Here is a 20,353-nt window from a genome sequence, read left to right as displayed (position 1 = left end):
GTATTTATGTATTTTAATATTGACACTATATTATAGTTTGTACTATTTATACATACATATTTTCCTCCTGCTTTAATAGTTTTACGATTACATATGTCTGTGTACATAGAGAAAAAGCTGAAAAGAAAAACATCAAAATATTAATAATGATTGTTTCTTGGTAGTGAGATTAAGGGTGTTTTTTACATTACTTTTTATATACATTCTTTATATCTTCCAAACTTTTTACAACAAAGTGAACTTTGATAGTTAAAAAAAAACCCTTTTTTAACCATTTCAAAAATACTGATTTCTAAATGTCTACTTTACTGCTTTCCATTTACTTCCAGAGAATTACAGATTTTCTTAAATTTATCAATATGAAAAGCTTATTGGATATATCTTTTGGCTGTACAGTTTGAACATGTTTCTTTTAAAAACAACACTCACTGCAAAATCCACCTGTTTCAACTTACTGTATTACTCGTATCTCTGTATATGTTAACTCATTAATTCATACATATCCTTACAATCAAATTATATAGCTTTTATTGCAATTTTCTTTTACAATACCCTTTTTTTACAATGCACTTTTTATAAATGTTTATAGCAGAAACTAGTAAAATCTCTTTACTCTTAAAAAAGGAATGTTTCTTAGAAATATATATTTTTATATTCAAATATAAGAATATACAAAATAAAAATATAAAGCAATTATATAAACTTACCTTTTCCTATTTCATCGGTTTTAACTGATATTGCTTTGAAAATAATATATTTACTCTAACATGAAGGTAAATACTTTAAAGGAGTAGTTATAACCCATATATTTTTATCTAAGTAGAAGTAGAAATCACATTGCTTCCACCTGCTTCTCATGGACTCTGCAAGGAGGAGAAACCTTATCTTTAAATGTAGGCTTTTCATAACTAGGGTTTTTTAAATCTTTGTGAAATCTGGGCTATGGTATCTTTAAAGTTCTTTGAAATCTTTTTCTGGAAGTCATCTTAAAGATTGCCATTCACATCTTAGGGTGGAATAATAGGATCAGGAAAATTCAGAGTTCAGAAGGATGAGGTAAATTGGTGAATTTAAAAATATTTCCTTAATATCTCTCATGGGAAAACACAATTGAATCAAATATAATGTAAGAAAGATAAATGCATGGAAGAAGGAAATTCTTTTTAGCTAAGGGGAGGGTTAAATCTGGAAGGCACGGGTTTAGGCGAGTCCTAATCCGACTTAAATTGTATGCATATTTGCATGTGTTTTTTCAGGGGAGATGATCTATTCAGTGCTACCCAGTAGAACTATCTGCAGTGATGGGACTGTCCCTATGGGTAGCCACGAGCCAAATGTGACTATTAAACATCTGAAATTGGGCTATTGTATCTAATGAACTGAATTTTTAATTTTATTTACTTTTAATTATTTTAGATTTAAATAGCCCCATGTGGCCAATGGCTACCCCATAGAACAGTACAGATCTGTGTCAGTGATGAGATTACCAAGGTAATCCGTGTACGCAAGAAATTTTAGAACCACTGGGTTATGCGAAGTAAAGTTACAGTCTTGCTTCTTTATATAGTGATTAGGTGGAAGAGGAATTTTAAAATTAAGTTTTTAGTATTGAAGACTAATTTACAAATGAATTTTATCTGCTTAAAATATAACCCAGCAAGAAAATGTCAGGCAGTTTTACAAAAATTTAATTGGTATGCAGCGTTTATGAAAACATGAACCGCATAGAGTTAGTTATAACAGCCAACAGTAATGTATCATGATATCGGCACCAAACAGTGTAATGCTTTTAAAGGAACTCCCCTTAGAACTTTTTTAAATTGAATTTTCAAAAGAAATCTAGTTGGCATCTTTCTTATTCTCTTTTTCTAAAGCTCACAACATTACTGTATGCTTAGCATTTATTATTATTTTATTTTTGAACCTGTGTGGCCTTAAAATAAATCGAAAGTTTAGTCTAATGGTTTTCCATTTTTGTAATTAAAAGCATTATGAATCTGTAGTTTGTTTAGTAATATTTTCTCCTTGACCATTTTTATGAAATTATATCACACGTTTCTCACTTTTTCTTCCCCGTGGATCACACCGCCTCAGACGTCACTTGGTACTTTAGACAAGTGCCTCCCGTGTTAACCATGATCAGGACTCTCACTGTTAAGTAATCCTGCACTGAGAGGGATCTTGAGTTGATTATCAAGTGAGAGATGTATAGCAGATGTTAGACTTCTTTATCCTAACCGGTCTCTTGTGTACTCCACCCAGTCAGTTAGAACAGCAGTCAGTGAGATGGGGTTGTGGAGATACAGAGCCCATTTCCAGATCTTTTTTTTTTTTTTTTTCCTTTTTTTCTCTGAGGGATCCCTACGGAATCTAGGTATTGTATCTTTATATACATTGACCATTCCAGAATCTTTCTCCCATAACATTCATGGCAATCAACCAGAACTATGTCTATAGGTCACAATATTCTAGTATAAACAAAAGACGGGAATGCTTTCAGGGCCTCCTGCCTCGGTCCCTTCACGTCTTCTGACAAACTGCCTGACAGTGACTCCTCTTCCTTTGTTCTGTAACAAAGAGGGTAGCCTCAAAGAACATCAGGTAAAGTGGAGTTTTAAAGTTCACAATCTGATTATTTAAGGAGTTTTATACCCTTTGACCACACATGAGGATCGTCTGGTATCTAGATAAGTGTTATTGCTTATTCCTGATTTTAATTTTCTCAGGATCCACTTGGGAAATCAGTTAAGCCATTAATTCTAGTTTTGGGTATTATAATCCAAAAGCAAGAATTTGAGTAAAAGAATGTTTATTTTTATTTACTCCAAACTCCTTTTAAAGTTTATGAGATTACAGAGAACTCCAGATGCAATATACAGAAAGTGTAAGCCATTTAATTAAAATTCAAACAACTTAGATTACATTTAATAGAAGCTTGAAGCTTATCAAGAATAATGAGTGATAACTTGAAAGCAGAAAAGTAATAACTATAGAGTTGTGCTTTTTGAATGCAATACATAAGTCAGATCTCTAAGCAAGAATATCTAAATGTTTTATTCAAGGGTTTCTAAGAAGTAATTAAGCACTTTACAGTGTTGACCATTTCCAGCCTTTTTATTTTATGTTAAATTCATGTATTGAAAGCTAGCAACATGTTTAAAATTTATAGCTGTATATAAACATTATTAATAATTTTGCTCTTGTGCCAATATATCTAGAAGCATTAATGTGAATTTTGTATGGGTTTCTACGAGGCATGTGAAACAAAGTAAAATCTATTTCTTGTTTCTTTCCCTCTGATTTTATAGTAATAGTTATAGTCTCATTTAAAACAGTATTTAGCATCTTCTTTAAAAGTCTAATTTCTTTACAAATACTACTTACTACCGTTATAAGAATATTTTACTTGATAAATATGAAGAGAAAGTAATATTTTATATATAGCATAACTAATACTATTTTTCTTCTAGGTGTGATTTCTTACACAGAGTATCTTTTTCTTTTATGTATTTTAACAAGTAAGTGTACTCATTACATCTATTTCTGGATGTAGTTTTCTCTCTCAAGTATAATCTTGGGAAATAAATCTTTCTTAGATTCTGTTACTATTGAAAATCATTTAGGTCTATCAGTGCTGTTTTGCAAAATTTGTGTCTAAATGCCAGTGGAAAATGCTAAGCATAGCACTATTAAGTGTCAAAACCATAAATATTATTATGGCTCATGGTGTAGTAATAAAATGCTGATAAATTATAAGTTTAATATCTTATGTCAATCCTTGTGGTTTAATCTACATGGGAGCCTAAAGGTCAGGATGTATAATGATTTGTAAATTTCGTGCTGCGCTCATTCAGATCACATTTTCTGCAAGACTAGTATGAAAGAATGACTCTTTTAACTAGTAAGTCTATCAGAAGACCCATTGTACATCCTATAACAGCTTTATTACTCTCTTCCTCTCATATACAGCAATTCTTATGAAATATATGAAGGGTTTACTAAGGTGTTCAGTTAAATTTCGTTGCATTTAATGGAGGAACTTGTATGCGATAGTTCATGGTGCTCCAGCCACCTGACCTTATTATTCCCTGATTTCTAACCTCAGGAATTCGTATTTTCTGCTCCCTCTACCATCAGTGCTTTTCCTAAAGATCCTCAGGATAATAAAAATTATTCAGGTTTCCTTTGAAATGTGAAGGCTTAGAGAAGCCTTACTTGACCGTCCTCCCTAAAATAGCTCCCTCTTCCATCTCTCCTCCTTTATCCCTTTGCAGTGTTTTATTTTCTTCATAGTACTTAAACTATTTGAAAGTATTTGTTTATTGGTTTACATGTGTTTGTCTCCACACATTTGAATGCAAGGTCCACGATGGCAAAGATTTTATCATTTTGTTCATTTCTGTATCAAGAACAGTGTTGGGCACATGGTAGCGTCTCAAAAAATAATTGGCAAATGAATGAAGAAAGGAATGAATAAAAGAATGTGGCTAGTGGAAGTTCCTATTGTGGGGATTTATGGAGATGTGTGGAAACAACAACTTTAATAAAACTGTCCTTAGAAACCAATCTTAAAATTCCTATACTCCTGTGATTAGAAAATTCACAAGCACTTTGTTATTCTGAATTTAGAAATGGATACTGTTATGTTGGAGTTCTGTTGCAGGAAATTTGGGTGGGTGTGTGGGTGTGTCTGTGTGTCCCTGCGCACATGTGCATTTCAAAAATTATCGTCTATTTTTTTCTTGCTTTTTTTCTCCTGGCTCAAAGTCATTTAAAATGTTGGTGCCGAAGAAAAGCAAGTACTGTGCAGTTAGTAATAGGACAGCCTGAGGTTGTCCCAGACTGGAAAGCCATTCTGATGATTTGAGTCCAGTCAATGATGAGTACCACTGTGGAAATTAGAGGCGTGGGTGGCAAGGAATGTCTCAGAGACTTGTTCAAAAGTTATGTTGTTAGCTAGAACAACTTTGGATGCAAAATTAGAAGATGTAAGTACCTGGACCAGCAGAGTGATAGGTACAAGTGAAGTAAAACTGGTGAGGAAAGCCACTTGTTGAGCTGGGGCAGGGTTGCTTTAAGCATGTTGGAAAAAACACATATAGTGGTTTTTGCTTACTACAGAAAGGTTAGGATCTTTGAATGCTGTGACTCTTCATTTGGAGTTTAGGACCGATCTTCCAATTGAAAAGCTATGGTGGTGCTTAGATTAGAAAACCAAGAAAAATCTGAAAAAGACTACTGACAGAAAGTGGGCTAGATAATCTTTGTTACCTGTCTATAGTTTTCTCCCCTTTACTTTTTATTACTTGAGCTTAATTTTCCCTTCTGAACAATGCTTGTGAGGACTTCTTCCTATGTGTATCTTCAAGATCTTTTTAAAGATTAAATCTTAGTTATCAGAGATGGTGTAACCTTTTATTTCACAAGTGAATGATAATGAAAGGAAGTCTAGGTTCCTAAAATACATGCAAAAAATGAACTTCCATAAAAGACTGGCTTTCATTTCCATTATTTTCAGAGACAGCTATTACCGGTTAAGAAAGTAGGGCTGTGTGCTTCGCTTTTGCTGGGTTCAGGGTTTCACAACACGTAGTGGCAAGTGTATCTGTGGGAGGTCCTTTTTAAACTTCTTGCCAGTCATCTCAAAAGAGAAGGTCAAATGTTTTGAAAAAGGCATGTACACTGGGCTCCTCTTTGAAGGACATGTTCAGGTTTTCTTCTGTCCGAGTTCTCTTCTTTATGCTTTAGAAGTGAAAAGAGAAGGAGGACTGAACCTCATTATAAGGGTCATACAGTTAAGCGCAGTTCATAGTGTATGAAAGTCTGCCTTTCTCAGAAAAGCGGTTCTCCCTTGTATTTGGGGGGAATTAATTATTCAAGCTCTCTCTTTTTTTATATTTCTGTATTTGAAGCCTCTAGAATTTCAAACTCAGATATGTAATCTCTCTCATGCTTGCCATTTTTTCCATAGGTTATTTCCGTCATAATTTTCCCAAGATTTTAGACTGATCCATTGTGTCATAGTCTTATTTTTTCTTCTACTTTAAGTAGCTGACAACTGTGAGGAGCTGATATTTTCCTTTTAAAAAAAACTGACAGACTTGGATAAGAAAGAAATACTTGTTTTTGCAAGGAAGGTAGTCACATTTTACTGTCAGTGCTATCTATGCAGTGGGTATCACACAAGTAGATTTCAAGTGTATTATCAATTGTGTTACTAAGTATGCTCATTTATGAAGCAGAGATCTATATACTTATATGTAGCTTTTATTATATTTAAATAAGAACATGTTGCTTTTCATTTCTTGGTTAGAGAAAGTATTTCTGTATAGAATATGAATAATTGTTTATAACTAATATGGATTTTTTACTTTGAAAACATTTTTCCATTTCATAAGTACTTTTCCTGTTTTTTTCTGGCAGAGCCACACGCAGGGTTTAGAATAGCTTTCAACATGTTTGACACCGATGGCAATGAGATGGTGGATAAAAAGGAGTTTTTGGTGGTATGTATATTACAGGCTGCATTTTATCAATAATTAAATATTGCTTACTTATATTTTTATGTTTTGCATTATTTAGAATACTGTTGTAGAGAAAAGGGAAAATTTTATGCTTTCACTTTAGGAAATCTATTTTGAATGATTTTTACACTATAAAAATAAATCATACTCAGTGTCTAAGGATGATTATGGTCGTTGACACATCTGGAAGTTTGAAATGTGTTGGATATTTTGCATTGTGTGGGTGACAGGCAGTCCGGAGATGTTCTGTACATGCTCAGTCCCTATCCTATCAGCCACCCACTCACAGACAGCTCTTTTCCACAGGAACTTCCCTTCCTTCTCATTAAAGGATTTATGATTTTTCTTTTTCCTTTTCTTTTCCACTCATTGCTGCCTTGTATTCCAGTCTTCGCCCATTTTTCTGTTCCCTTCTCCTGTCTTTGGCCAGGGGCAGATCTGCAGCAGAGGGTAAGAGTGTCGTTGGCATTTGTCCTTCAGTCTTTCTCACCTGACTGGTCCTGTATTGGAGCTAGTCTGGCAACATCATCAACTGCTCACTTATCTTACCATCCCCTCCTTCCAGAATTTTTCTACTTCTGTATCTACTTCTGTGGCAAAATGCCTATTCTGTTTTTCTCCAAAACAGAGATTAACATTAGTTTACTCTTTCCAGTAACAAGATCTACCCTTAGCATTTATGCTCAACTTAATATACCCCTACTCTCCTAGTGAAAAGAGAAGGAAAATAATAATATAAATAGCCATTTAATTTTCTATTTTTCTTTTATAGTGAGCCAAGAAAAATCCCTTGGAAAACCTCTTAAAAAGCTGAGTATTTTCTTCAGAGGCTGGCACATAGAAGAGAAACTATGAAATCATTCTCTTCCATGGCAGGAAAGAGATGAGAGAGAAATCCTCATCAAAAGCTAATTATCCATTAAAAAGGAAGCAAGCAAACTAATTACTGCGATCTATCACTAGGCTTAATCTAACACCAATGTAGCCCTTGCCCAAGTACAGTCTCTGCACAAGTCACTGCAGCTAGAAGCACAAAGGGTCCCTCACTGCAGTGCTTTTCAGGATGGTGGGCAGACGAGAGGTTTCAGTTTCATCGCAGTAGATAGAGAGATGTTCCTAACATCCTAAAATGGACAGACAGTTTACTATAGTCAGTTCTGTCATGATAGTGTACAACTGTGTTTTAGGACTTTCACCATGGGCCTCGTAATCTAAATAATTTTCAATCAAGTTTCTATGGCAACAGTGCCAAGTTCCACCCCACTGTCTTAAAGATTAACTTTTGGAACTCAGTTCATTGGAATTTGCCTGTGTAGATGTCTTTCGGAATCTTGTCTGTTTGTGGAGATGGGAGGTAAAAGCATACATGCAGAATTTCTATTTGCTTCCACTCTACACTCTTACAGAAGTTACACTTGCTCTAAAGTGGTGGTGTGCTCTGCAGTGGCTGTACTGATGGTTTTTTGTTTGTTGTTTGTAAACAGCAAAGAGTTTGGAAGTAGAGGTGGAGTTGGGCAGAGTTATTTGTAGCGGTCTACAATCCTCTTGCCTATTTACGAAGTGATTATTAATAACCTAGCTAAAAAATAAAATCTCTTTTCACTAAGAAAAAGTATGGAAATAAGTTTACATGTTAATAAAATCATATACATTTTGTACTGTATATTTTAATTGTTATTCCATATCTTGGAAGCTAACATATCTTGAGTTTCAACTATAGCCATACAAAATAAGGTAAAGAGTTGAGATAGCTGTTCAAATTACACAGACAAGAATAATGACCTTGCCAGAAAACTGAGATAGAGATAATTAGGCTTCCATTTGTAAAATAGGATTTTAAAGAGGAAATAATGCCATGTATAATAGTAGCTAACATTATTGAGAAGTTACTGTGTGACAGGCAATGTGCTAAGTAATTACTTGTAATATTTACTCTGCACAACATGCTTTTTGTAAGACCTATCAATTGTACCTCAATAAAGCTGGAGAAAAAAAATATTGCTCTAAGGTAAGGGATTATCTTCATGGTCCTGATAAGGAAAAGAACCCTTAAATAATTAGAGTAACTTGCTCAAGGGGTTATACATACATTCCTATCCACAAAGCTCAGTTACCTGAAAGAGACTTCAGGGGTCATCTAGTCCATCTGCATTTCATATATGAGCAAATTGGAGCCCAGCGAGGGTTGAGTGACGTGTCCGCCATATAAAATTAGTATATGACAGGAGATGGGCTCAGGCCCAGACCCCTGACTTCTGGTCCAGTGTCCTTTATCCCTCAGTGGGCTTCATCTCTTTTTATGTGTATGCCACAGGCTCCATGTCTTTGTGTCTTAGAGGTAAAGTAAAACTATATAATAGATCCTTTGGTACTGGGTTGCGTTTTTCTCAGGAAAAAAATTGGTATCAGGAAATATATTTATACTAGTTTTAATGTTCTTGGAATATGAAGCTAACTGTTTTCTTTGTGTTTAGGATATACCTAGCATGGGGTGTTAGGTAGGTACTAAGAAACTCTTGTCAGATATTTGATTTTTAATTGGTTTTCTTTTCAGCTTCAAGAAATATTCAGGAAAAAAAATGAAAAGAGAGAAACTAAAGGAGATGAAGAAAAGCGTGCAATGCTGGTAAGAATAATTTATAGTAGTTTCAGGTGGGTTTTCTAGGTAAGAATTATTTTATTCACGTTGAGAAACAATAATTAAAGGCTGTAACTTTGGACCTGTCCTTTTCTTGAAAACTTTCTAAAGTTCTTATGTAGAAAAATTGCTTCAGTATTTATATGCTTTGATATCAATATTTATATCAAGTATTGATATTAAACATCTGTATCCATAATCATATTCATTAAATCATTTTCATCCGTATTGTTGTCATCCATGAGACTTGAAGGGTATATCATATAATAGATTAATACAGATCATTATGCATGTAAAAATTTAAAGGTGAATTGCAAAGATTTAATTATACATGTGAGTAAATTTAGTGGTACTATAACAATATGAATGTTGAAGCAAAAACAAGGAAATAATATGTTTTTTTGCATTCATAGAAATATATATGATAGATTCTTCTTCCAGGAAGGATAATGTTTTCATCTTATTCTGAAGGTAGAGTTAAGCAACATTTCTCTTTATTTTCCTACCAATTTTCTTTTTGCTTGTCCCAAGTATTTAAGCCTGACAACAACCCAAAGTTCACATAATAAAAATAACAAACAGGTACTGAGTCCTCAGTGTCAGACACTATACTAGGTGCTTTGCCTGCATATTCTCATTTAATGTACCCAACAATTCCCTTATTGTGTTTAATTATAGATGAGAAAACTGACAGTTGGAAAGGTTAAGTATCTTGTGCAAAATTCCATAGCTGTTAAATGGCAAAGTCAAGATTTGAACCCATGGCTGACCAGCTCCAAAACCTGCCCTTTAACCCCACTGTAGCATATTTCTTCATCTGGTATTTCGATAGCAGAAACGTGGTGAATTTTGTTGGCACGTAAATAATAATTGTTTCATTTGCAAATTCATAGCCCTGTGAAATAGTTCAATTGATCTATCTGGAATTCAAATAATTAACTTCAAAGAGTTGCCACATTTTTTATTATTCTCATTGTTACAAGGATACGTATTAGGTTTTTTTTTAGACATGGGTTATCTGTAGCAGATGGGTGTCATATTCAGTCCCAGTAGATATACAAAGTGTGTATTTATATTAATAGAAGCAGATTATCAGGATTATGAATACATATTATTTCTTAGGATATTTGACGATGATATATTTATCAGTATTTGTTGAGTCACCCCCCAATAGACTAATTATGGAAGACGCTTATGTCAATAGAAGACGCTGTCTATAAATAATACTGAAGGAGTAAACAATCATTTTAATTTTGATGGATTACCCCAGATTGACTGGATAGGCAGGTTGCTAATAAAATACCATTTAGGAGGTTGAATTATGTTAATGACTCTTTTGGTATACCTCAGTGATAAAGTAGATAGTATTTCAGTGGATACAAATGTAACTGTTTGTTTATTTATACTAATTCCAGAAAGGACTTAATGGATCTTCCAGTAAAATTACAATGCTATTGTAATCATTAACGTTTACTAAAATACCTAAGTCGAGTAACAAAGGGAGCAAGGAAAGGGAATAATAATAGCAGACAATCCACACTGGGAAAAGCTACAGTGTCAGCACAAAAGCTTCATTTCAGCCCAGGTAAAGTAAATTTAATATGGATGATTTAATGCAAATAAGTTCATAATAGTGAGATAGTAAAACTTCATTAACTTGAATTACTTAGGGAAAGTCTATCTGAATTGTGAAATCTAAATTATAGCAGCATACCCTAAATTGTATTATTTTATATGAATATATGTAGATCAGTGAAGCATTCTGTAGCAAATATATGGGAAAGGAGGCTTGTTTTAAAGAACAGATTAAAAATAACTTATAAGGGGCTTCCTAGGTGGCGCAGTGGTTAAGAATCCGCCTGCCAGTGCAGGGGACATGGGTTCGATCCCTGCTCCAGGAAGATCCCACATGCTGTGGAGTAACTAAGCCCATGCACCACAACTATTGAGCCTGCGCTTTAGAGCCCGTGAGCCACAACTATTGAGCCCATGTGCTGCAACTACTGAAGCCCACGCACCAAGAGCCCGTGCTCCGCAACAAGAGAAGCCACGGCAATGAGGAGCCCACGCGCTACAATGAAGAGTAGCCCCCACTCACCACAACTAAAGAAAGCCCGCGCACAGCAAAAAAGACCCAACACAGCCAATAAAATAAATAAATAAATAAATAAATAAATGAATGAATTAAAAAAAATAACATAAGTAGTATGTAACTTATTTATGTGTAAAGCAATGCTTGCTAAAGGCACCAGTCTCCACAGCTACCTCAGAGGTGTGTATCTTACATAGTTTACAGTTAGTGCTTCTGAAGCTTCATTTACAAAATTTAGCTATTAGAATTATTTCATAAAACAGTTCAGAAATAATCTTTAGTACAACCTCTGAAGTAAACAACGCTCTAGGACAGTACAGCTCTCTACAAATATTTGTTACTGTGCTTAACAATAACAATAATTAGTGGTAACTTATTGTTAATAGTTGTCTCATTTTAAACAATGCGTATCTGAACTGATGAGATTTTTGAGTTTTGAAGCAATTGAAATTTAGCTTACAGTGAAAGTATATAGATTACATTAGAGAGACAGTGTAGCACAGGCTCAGGAGCCAGATTTTCAGGGTTTGACTATTACCTCTGACATTCATTACCCGGGGGACCTTGAACGAGGTCCTTAAATTTCTCTGTGCCTCAGTTTCTTCATTTGCACTAGAATAGGAATAATGAGCACGTGTGATTGTTATGGGGGTTAAACGAGCTAAAGCATGTAGCCACTTAACAGTGTATGAAATATAATAAATACTCAAAAAGATTAGTGAATTGTGAAACATGGAATTCTCTTTTTATTAGTACAACAACACAGCTACTTTAAACTGAACATTACATACCCAAATCAAAATTTAAGCAAGACTCAATTTTTAAATATTTACATGCCAAAAGTAACTATGCTTCAGCAGGAAAGAGGGAAATGAGCGTAGTGTTTCTTGGGACACTTATGTGCTAAGCTCTGTGCTATATCCATTATAAACGTTGCTCTCATTTAGTCCTCATTACATTTCTCTCAGGTAAGTATCGTACCTTTTTACAGATGAGAAAACCGTCTTAGAGAGGTTTGTTAACGTGCTGGAGCTCATGGCACTAACGGGAGCAGAACAAGATGCCTCTGTAGGTCTCATACCATTCCCACCACCACGCTGCTGCATCTAGGTTTCCCCCTTATCCCACACGGAATCGCTGAAGCATGTCTCCATAAAACTGCATCCCTTGGAGGAATGTGTTTTACTCACAGCAGTCTCGTTATGTCAAAACGTTACAATGAAAGTGGTTGAAATGAGCACACGTTCATTTAACATTTAATTATAGGAGATTTTAAAAACTTTGCTACTCATCTTTAACATTTACCCCACTTGTGCTGTGTGCGCTCGATATAGAATGTGGCATAATGATTTGCCCTTCCTAATTGATTATTTTGTCGTCTTTTTCTTTTTTTCTTTTGCTATACTTGGGTTCATTCTGAAATGTGACACTTCATTTGGCCCTTTGTGCTCTGTGTCAGCGTCTTCAACTTTATGGATTCCATGCTCCTACTAATAGTGTATGTACAATACTTTAAATGTTCTTTATGTAAATAGCCCTCACCTGTTTTACTTGATAATGCTATTTCTTTGTATAAAGCCAGCTCTACTACTGAGAATGTTTAGGAATTTATTGAATATAATAATGTGCAACCGGGCCAAAATTTTTTATTTCCTTCCTAAATTTATAAGACTAAAACTAACAGAGCAATTATATATCTTTAGCTTTAGATTAAAATAAGGGACAGGTGAGTGAACAACAACCAAAAACTGGTAGAATAATTGAAATTTTATATTTTTCAGTGGTATTTGAAGAGTAAATACAATTTATGGAGCAGATTCTCAGGCTATGCTCTTGCAGGACACAGGTATTTTAAGAACTGGATCTATCCATCTGATACACAGTCTTTTCTTAATTCTAATAAAGACATTAATGGATAAACTTTTCTTAGTTTTCAGTATTTCTCCCCAATTTTTTTCTAAAACCTTTCATACCTGCCTACTGCCTATGGTCTATACAAAAGTCTGGTGTAAGATGGCACTTGATGTGTTTAATATATCACTGTATCATGTTATTTCTCATAAAGGGTTATGATCTTCAGAGTCATCTTTTCCTGAAAAAGTTGGAAATTTCTGCAGATGATCTTGCATACGTACTCTTCTTACACTACGCTTTCCTTCTTTCCTTTCTCCTGGAAAGTCAGAGCTTGTTGGTTAGCCCAGCTACTACACAACTAAGAATAGGCCATGGCCCCTTTTGAATGTAAACATGCACAGTGCATTTGATTTCCCAAAGGATGCTTAAGTCACTTAGAAGGAGTCCTCAAATTATACAAATTCCACCTGAGAGAAGCTCTCGAATTCAGGGTGACTGACTCAGTATTGTCCTGCTGAATTGAAAGGGCTCCAGTTATAGTGTAAACTCTAAGTGTGTTGCCTCCTGAATTGGATATTTAATAAAAATTCCATCCTATAAAAACTAATTCTGTTCTAGATTTAATTATACACTGAGGGCTGATTCAGCATCAGATAAACCTAAGATACCTTAAGTCACAAGGAATGGACCTGAAACGGGTTGGAAAACAAGCCAAGTCCATGGGAACCTTATGACTAACTAATTGTTTTGATCCTTTACAAGATACTTTAAATTTTTTCTGCAAAATTCACTACCGTTTTCCATGAAATAAAGTCTACCACTTTCTTAAACATTTAAAAAGATTCCTCTGTTAATTATTTCAAAAATATATAAAAATGTGTAAGGTGAAAATCTCAGATTCTAATGCCATATGCCCTCTGAAACTTAATAAATGTTAATAATAATTATGACTTTGTTATCTATTTTTCTAGTCTAATATGTCATTGCATGAGCCATTTTCCCAGCTGTGGCGATTTGTATTTTTCCTTTAAACTCATAATTTCCATATAGGTGACAAATGGTTTTTTAAAAACTACATTTCAGAGTAATACTGTTAAAAGTAAATAGGTATTAATATAGCTCTAGTTTAAGCTGCGTATACAAACTGTAGTCAATTAGACATTAAGGGAATAATATTGAGAAGCAGATTTAAATTACATATTTATATTGTGCTTGCTTATGTAATATGAAGATAATTTACATTTTGTTGTGGTAATATACATATTTTTTATTTTACTGAAGACATCTTTTTTCCATCTAAGAATATAAAATATGTATTTTAAAGTAATGTAACTTGATGTCATTTTTTTATCTATAGTCTTAAATGGATTGCATGATATTTCAGCTCCCTTAGGAGTTTAGTTGATTATATAAACTGACTTTTTCTCGTGTAGCAGGAATGTTTTTGCTCAGAAAAGAATGATTATTTTCCCAAAAAACGCAAGAAAACGAGAATTTATTTAAAATTAGAAAAAACTTCAGACAGCCTGAACATCTGTATGCAATATGGTTGATGTGTGTATTGCACAAGTATATTGGTGTAATGTTATGAATTAACTGGCAATGATCTGCTAGTTTCCAGAATTATAGTCCAAGCACAGTGAGAAAGGGTCTCATTTGAGTGTAGTTCATGGAGCTGAATATAGCCTGAGTCTCTCTTTAGGAAGAAGTTCCTTCAGGAAAGGCAGAGCCTCTGGATTTTACTATAGAGATAGAGAGTCTGTGGCCTCTGTAGTAACCTGTTCCGAAGTCTCATCATTCCTACAGTGGATTCTGCCTGTATTCTGTCAGATTGTTCCTTGCTACAGTATAAGATTGAACATCCTTTTTTGTATCCTGGAAGATAGTTACTTTATAGCCTTTTCTTTTCCAAACAACCCTGATTCTTTTCATATTTCTCATATAGTCAGCCCTTGATTACCTCACTACAGTAATGAAAAGAAGTATAAAACATTCAAAAGAATAAATAATGCAAAAGTCAAGTATATTTGACTTTGACATACCTTATATTTTACAAATTTTTTAAAGATTATCTCTACTACCCAAATTTTGTTGTAGTCAAGAAATGTACCAATTTTTCTACTATTTTTTTGACATGGATTGAACTTGTTTTATGGACTAAAACAGTGTTAGTATTCATAAATGATCTGTGTTTGAAAAGAAAGTGTATTCTTCAATTTGGAGTACAGGGTTGTAATATATATATGACCAAACATATTAATTATGTTTTAAACCTCCATAATTGCTAATGTTTTTGTCTGCTGTTCTGTCAAATTGTGTGTTAAGTTACACATTACAATGATAGACTCCTTAATTTCTACTTGTAATTCTGGTTTTGTTTATTTTATATATTTCATAGCCTTCTTATTGTCTGTATAAGAATATAGATTACTTAAATCCTCTTAGCAAGTTAAATCCTCGATTATATACTATCCCTAAATCTCTAGAAATGTGTTTGTGTTAAAAATCTATTTTACTGTCAAAATAAATATACTACCTTTATTTTTATTAACATTATTTTCCATTTTGTGTTTTTCATTGTCTATGTTTACATCTAGTGATGAAGCTTTCCCTGATTTTTTAAATATATATTTTAGTTCAGAAATTTACTGCTTATAGAATGTAAATATAAAACAAAAAACAGTAAAAGTTTAGCTGCTATATACTATAGATCAAGAAATAAAACATTGCCTTTGCCATGCCCCCAAGAAGCCCCTTCATACGTCTCCAGTCATAATCCCCTTCTCCTTCAAAAGATAAGCACCATCAGGACTTTTATGTCAATCATTTCTTTGCTTTGTGGTTTTATGACCAACTTATGTATCCTAAACAATACAGTTTACTTTTTCCCGTGTTTGCTCTTCACATACATGCCATCATATTATATGAGCTTCTCTGTCTTGCTCTCACGACTCAGCATCATGACGGTCAGCTTCATCTGCGTTATTGTATCTGGTCCTCATTCATTCACTTTTATTGCTATGAGCAGCAGTGCTCAAATGTTTTGGCCTCAGGACCCCTTTACGTTGTTGAAGATTATTGAGAATCCAGAAGAGCTTTTCTTTATGTTGTTTATATTCGTCTATATTTGTCATATTAGAAGTTCAAACTGAGAAAATTTTAAATATTTATTAATATATTTTAAAACAAACAAACAAAAAACTCAGGTTACCGTAGACATTTTTAATGAAAAATAACGTCAAAAGTGGTGTGAGGAAAGTGGTATTTTACATTCTTTGCAAACCTCTTTAATGTCTGACTTAGTAGAAGACGGCTGGTTTCTCATTGATGCTTGTGTACTCAACTTGTTGCAGAATATTATTTTGGCAACAAATACTATCAGTTGTCTCCCTTGAAGTGCCAGGCTCACTTGCTTCATTTTCCAAAAAGATGTCTGCCAAATACCAAAGTCTAAATAACCATAGTTTGTGTGTCAGTTGTTCTTTCAAATAAAATAAAAATCGGCTAGTTTACCTTGCAGCACAAAGCACCGCATAGATGTTTTTTTTCAAGACAGCTGTAGTACTTCATTGGGCAGAAGAGCTGTGTGCATGCTCTCCTTCACACCGAGTGTTAAAAAGATCTGTGCTCAGAGATCAAGTTAACGCCATTATGAGTTTTATTCTTCAGCAAGTACATTCTTAAGTGAAACTTTTTTTTTTAATATGAGTATATGAAACTGAAGATTGTGTTAACTTCTGAAGAATGTTATGACTTTGGTCTCTTGTGCCACTGCTGTCATTGTACTAAGGCTTCAGCAATTTTACCCACCATTGCTTCTATACCAGTCAACGCAGTACAAAAGGCAAATAATGTCTTTAAGATGTTTTAAGATACACCTATATTATATTTTGTCCAGTTTTTTCAGTTATTCTCAATAAGAAGATTGGCACTGTTTTCTAAGTCTGTCATTACTAGAAGCATGGTTTATCACTTTCAACCTCTCCTTATATTTTGGATATGTCTTTTTTTTAAAGTATATTTTGTGTAGTTTATCAGTTGCTTTTTATCTGGATTGATAATATGTGCTTTTTAATTGGAAAATTCAATTTAATTACTGTTGTTACTAACTTATTTGGATTTATTTTAGCCATTTTATATACTGATTTTTTTTTCTCCTTTCTTACCTTCTTTTGCATTACTTGGGTTTATTTTTAGTTTAGAAGACAATCACTGTATTTCTTTTCTTTGTATAGTTATTCTTGAAATTTTAATAAGAATACTTAAAGTAATAAAGTCTTAGGTTAGGCCATATCTTTATTGTCTTTCTCAAAAATAGAGTTTAAAAGCTTTTAATATCGTTCTTTCCCCTCCTGGCATGTGTACTTAAAATTGAACAATGTTTGCCCTTGTCTTTTTTTAATCCCACAAGTTAGACTTCTAAAATATTTATCATTCATGTTTGTTTCGAATTACTTATATATGTTATTCTTTGCTCAGTAATTCCCTCTTTAATCTCACGCTTTCCTAAATCTCATAATCTTACACTCACAAAGTATATCCTCAAGTGATGAATATCTGATACATTTTTTTTAAAACCCTCTCTGGAAATCTCCTTATTTTGCCCTTATTTTTTTTCCAGTTCATTGAGGTATAATTGACATATAACCTGGTATCAGTTTATGCTGTACAACAAAATTTGATATATGTATTTATCACAAAATAATTACAACAGTAAGTTTAGTTGACATCCATCCTCTCACATACAGTTTTTTTTTCTCATGATGAAAACTTCAAGATCTGTTCTCTTAGCGACTCCCAGGATACAGTACAGTATTGTTAACTGTGGTCACCGTGCTGTACGTTACATCCCAAAGACTGACTTATCTTATAATTGGAAGTTTGTACCTTTCTACCACCTTCACCTGTTTCCCTACCACCCCCACCCCCACCTGCCTCTGGCAACCACCAGTCTCTTCTGTTTCTGTGGATTTGTTTGTTTTAATTGAGATATAATTGGTATATAACATTATATTAGTTTCAGGTATATAATATAATGATTTGATATGTGTATAAATGCCATTATTTTGAAAGATAATTTTACTAGATATGTTTTTATTGGTTGACATTTATTCTCAGCAAATTGTGATGTCATCCCAATCTTCTGGCTTCTGTTGTTGAAATTGAAAAGTCAACTCTGGGTCTGATTATTATTCTTTTGTACGTAATCTGTTTTCTTTCTGGGTGCTGTTAAGATTCTGTTTGCCTTTGGTATTCTATAATTTTATTACAGTCTGTCTCTCTTTTTGCTTTTATCTATCATTTATTGGGCTTCTCAAATATGAGGATTGTTTGCTTTCATTATTTCTTGAATATTCACTGCCAATATCTCTCTGAATATTGCCTCTTTCCCATTTTCTCTAATTTTACTTTCTAGAGCTTTGATAGCTATTCATGTTTTAATGTCTCACCTCCTCTTTACTTTGCCATATTTTTTTATCTTTTCACACTGCATTCTGTATAATTTATTCATATTATCTTTAGGTTCACTGATTTTTCTCTCTGGCTGTGTATAATATATTAAATTTCAGTGGCTCATTTTTCATTTCTAGAATTTTATCTGGTTCTTTTTCTAATCAGCCTGATAATTTTTGGTAGTCTGTTTTTCCTAAAAAATCCTGTCAAATACAACTTCATATTCTTTAAGTTTATTAAATTTATTTTGTATTCCATATCTCATAATTTCAACATCTGAAGTCTGCAGCTCTCTGCTTCTATTGTTTGTTGTTTCTGCTGGTTCCTACTTATGGTGGCTTATGTTCTTTTAGGTTTAGTAATTTCCTATTATGAGCATGTATTTGTTGGAATGAATCTGTGGGGATTCTATAATAAGGGCTGGGTGAAGGGGTGTTTTTCCCAGGAAGATTTGTGTGTGTGTGTGTGTGTGTGTGTGTGTGTGTGTGTGTGTGTGTTTCTCTGATACACTGCAGGGACCTGCAGTCCCATGTGGCTTTAAATCACAGTTCTCAGGTTATGGTTTCTCAGGCCATAGTTGTCATAGTGGCACAGATTATAAAGATGTAGTTTTCTTTGTTTATATTTTTTTCTGTGTGTGTTTGTTTTTTTAAATATCACTAATGGCAAAGGCAGTTTACTGCCTGACTCTATGGGCTGCTATTTTGGGATTTTTTTCCCCTAGTTTGCCTGATCTCTGAGTATAACCTTTCTCAGACCCTAACTGTATATAGAGGAGTTGCCTGTCTGGACGTGGACCACTTTAGGGAGCCTCTGCTCTGCTCACCACCGTGATAGTTTCCCATCTCTAAATCAGTCTGTTTTTTCTCCTAACTTCCTTTTCCTTCCATCCTTCTTCCCGTCCTCCCTTATTTTATCTCCTTCCTTCTTTCCTTCTGTCTTGTAGCTACCATAACAAAAATACCATAAAATGGGTAACATAACAAATATTCATTTTTCATAGCTTTGCGAGCTGGGAAGTCCGAGATCACCAAGCCAGCAGATTCAGCGTGGTAGCCGATGAGGGCCTACTTCCTGGTTCACAGATGGCCCCTTCTCACTGTGTCCTCTCGTGGCGGAAGGGGCCAAGGGAGGGCACTAGTCCCATGCATGAAGGCCCTGCCCGCATGACCTAATCACCTCCCAGAGGCCCACCTCCTCCTAATACCGTCACCCTGGGGGTTAGGGTTCCAGTATATGGATTTTTCACACTGTGGCTCCCTCTCTTCCTCTTTTCCTTCCTCCTTCCCTCCCTCCCTTTTCTACGCTCAGAACATACATTTTTTCCTATAGAGAGCCATATCAGTGTAGTTTGTCAAATGAATTTTACCCCTCCATATGTTCTAAATATTTTAATGTCATCAAAGTGTGTGTGTTGGGGGTGCTGGTGGTGGTGACCAGTGTTTGGAAGTAGGAGAGAGGCCTGGCTTCACAAAGCAGATCATTCCTGTTACCCTCCTAATAATAGTATAGTGAGCCTTATTTTCTAGTTTGATTGGTTTAACAATCCTTTTCTTAATTATATACTAACTTTCTATGTTACAGTTTGAAAATATATCCACATTCAAAATATTTAGATAACTTTGCAGAGTATTTAATTGCCATTTATTAAGGTTCTACTATATCTGTGTAAAAGAAAATGAACTGTTAGTTCTACACTCTGTTAATTTTACTTGTTTAAAGCTTATATAGTTACTAAGGGGGGTGATGAGCAGATTCTTTGCCATGTTGCTACACTTACACTTATGGTAA

The 20,353-nt window shown here is 34.2% G+C and overlaps 1 protein-coding gene across 9 annotated transcripts in view; it reads left to right on the top strand.

Annotated features, from left to right (window-relative positions):
- MICU3 (mitochondrial calcium uptake family member 3) overlaps positions 1 to 20,353 on the top strand; it is an 87,527-nt gene that overhangs the window by 44,873 nt on the left and 22,301 nt on the right. For 7 of the 9 annotated variants that reach the window (XM_057697699.1, XM_057697695.1, XM_057697700.1 and 4 more), the window contains exons 5-8: positions 3,471 to 3,518; positions 6,424 to 6,506; positions 9,079 to 9,150; positions 12,714 to 12,752. The exons of 1 other annotated variant lie outside the window; for it this stretch is intronic. In XM_057697699.1, the coding sequence (XP_057553682.1) occupies positions 3,471 to 3,518; positions 6,424 to 6,506; positions 9,079 to 9,150; positions 12,714 to 12,752 (242 nt within the window). The remainder of the gene's footprint in view (positions 1 to 3,470; positions 3,519 to 6,423; positions 6,507 to 9,078; positions 9,151 to 12,713; positions 12,753 to 20,353) is intronic. One more of the 9 variants, XM_057697697.1, reaches the window with a different exon arrangement.

The sequence above is a fragment of the Hippopotamus amphibius genome, chromosome 10 (assembly GCF_030028045.1).
Source record: "Hippopotamus amphibius kiboko isolate mHipAmp2 chromosome 10, mHipAmp2.hap2, whole genome shotgun sequence".
Lineage (NCBI taxonomy): Eukaryota > Metazoa > Chordata > Mammalia > Artiodactyla > Hippopotamidae > Hippopotamus > Hippopotamus amphibius.
Note: the sequence above shows the minus strand (reverse complement) of the source record. Positions and strands in the feature narration are given on the sequence as shown.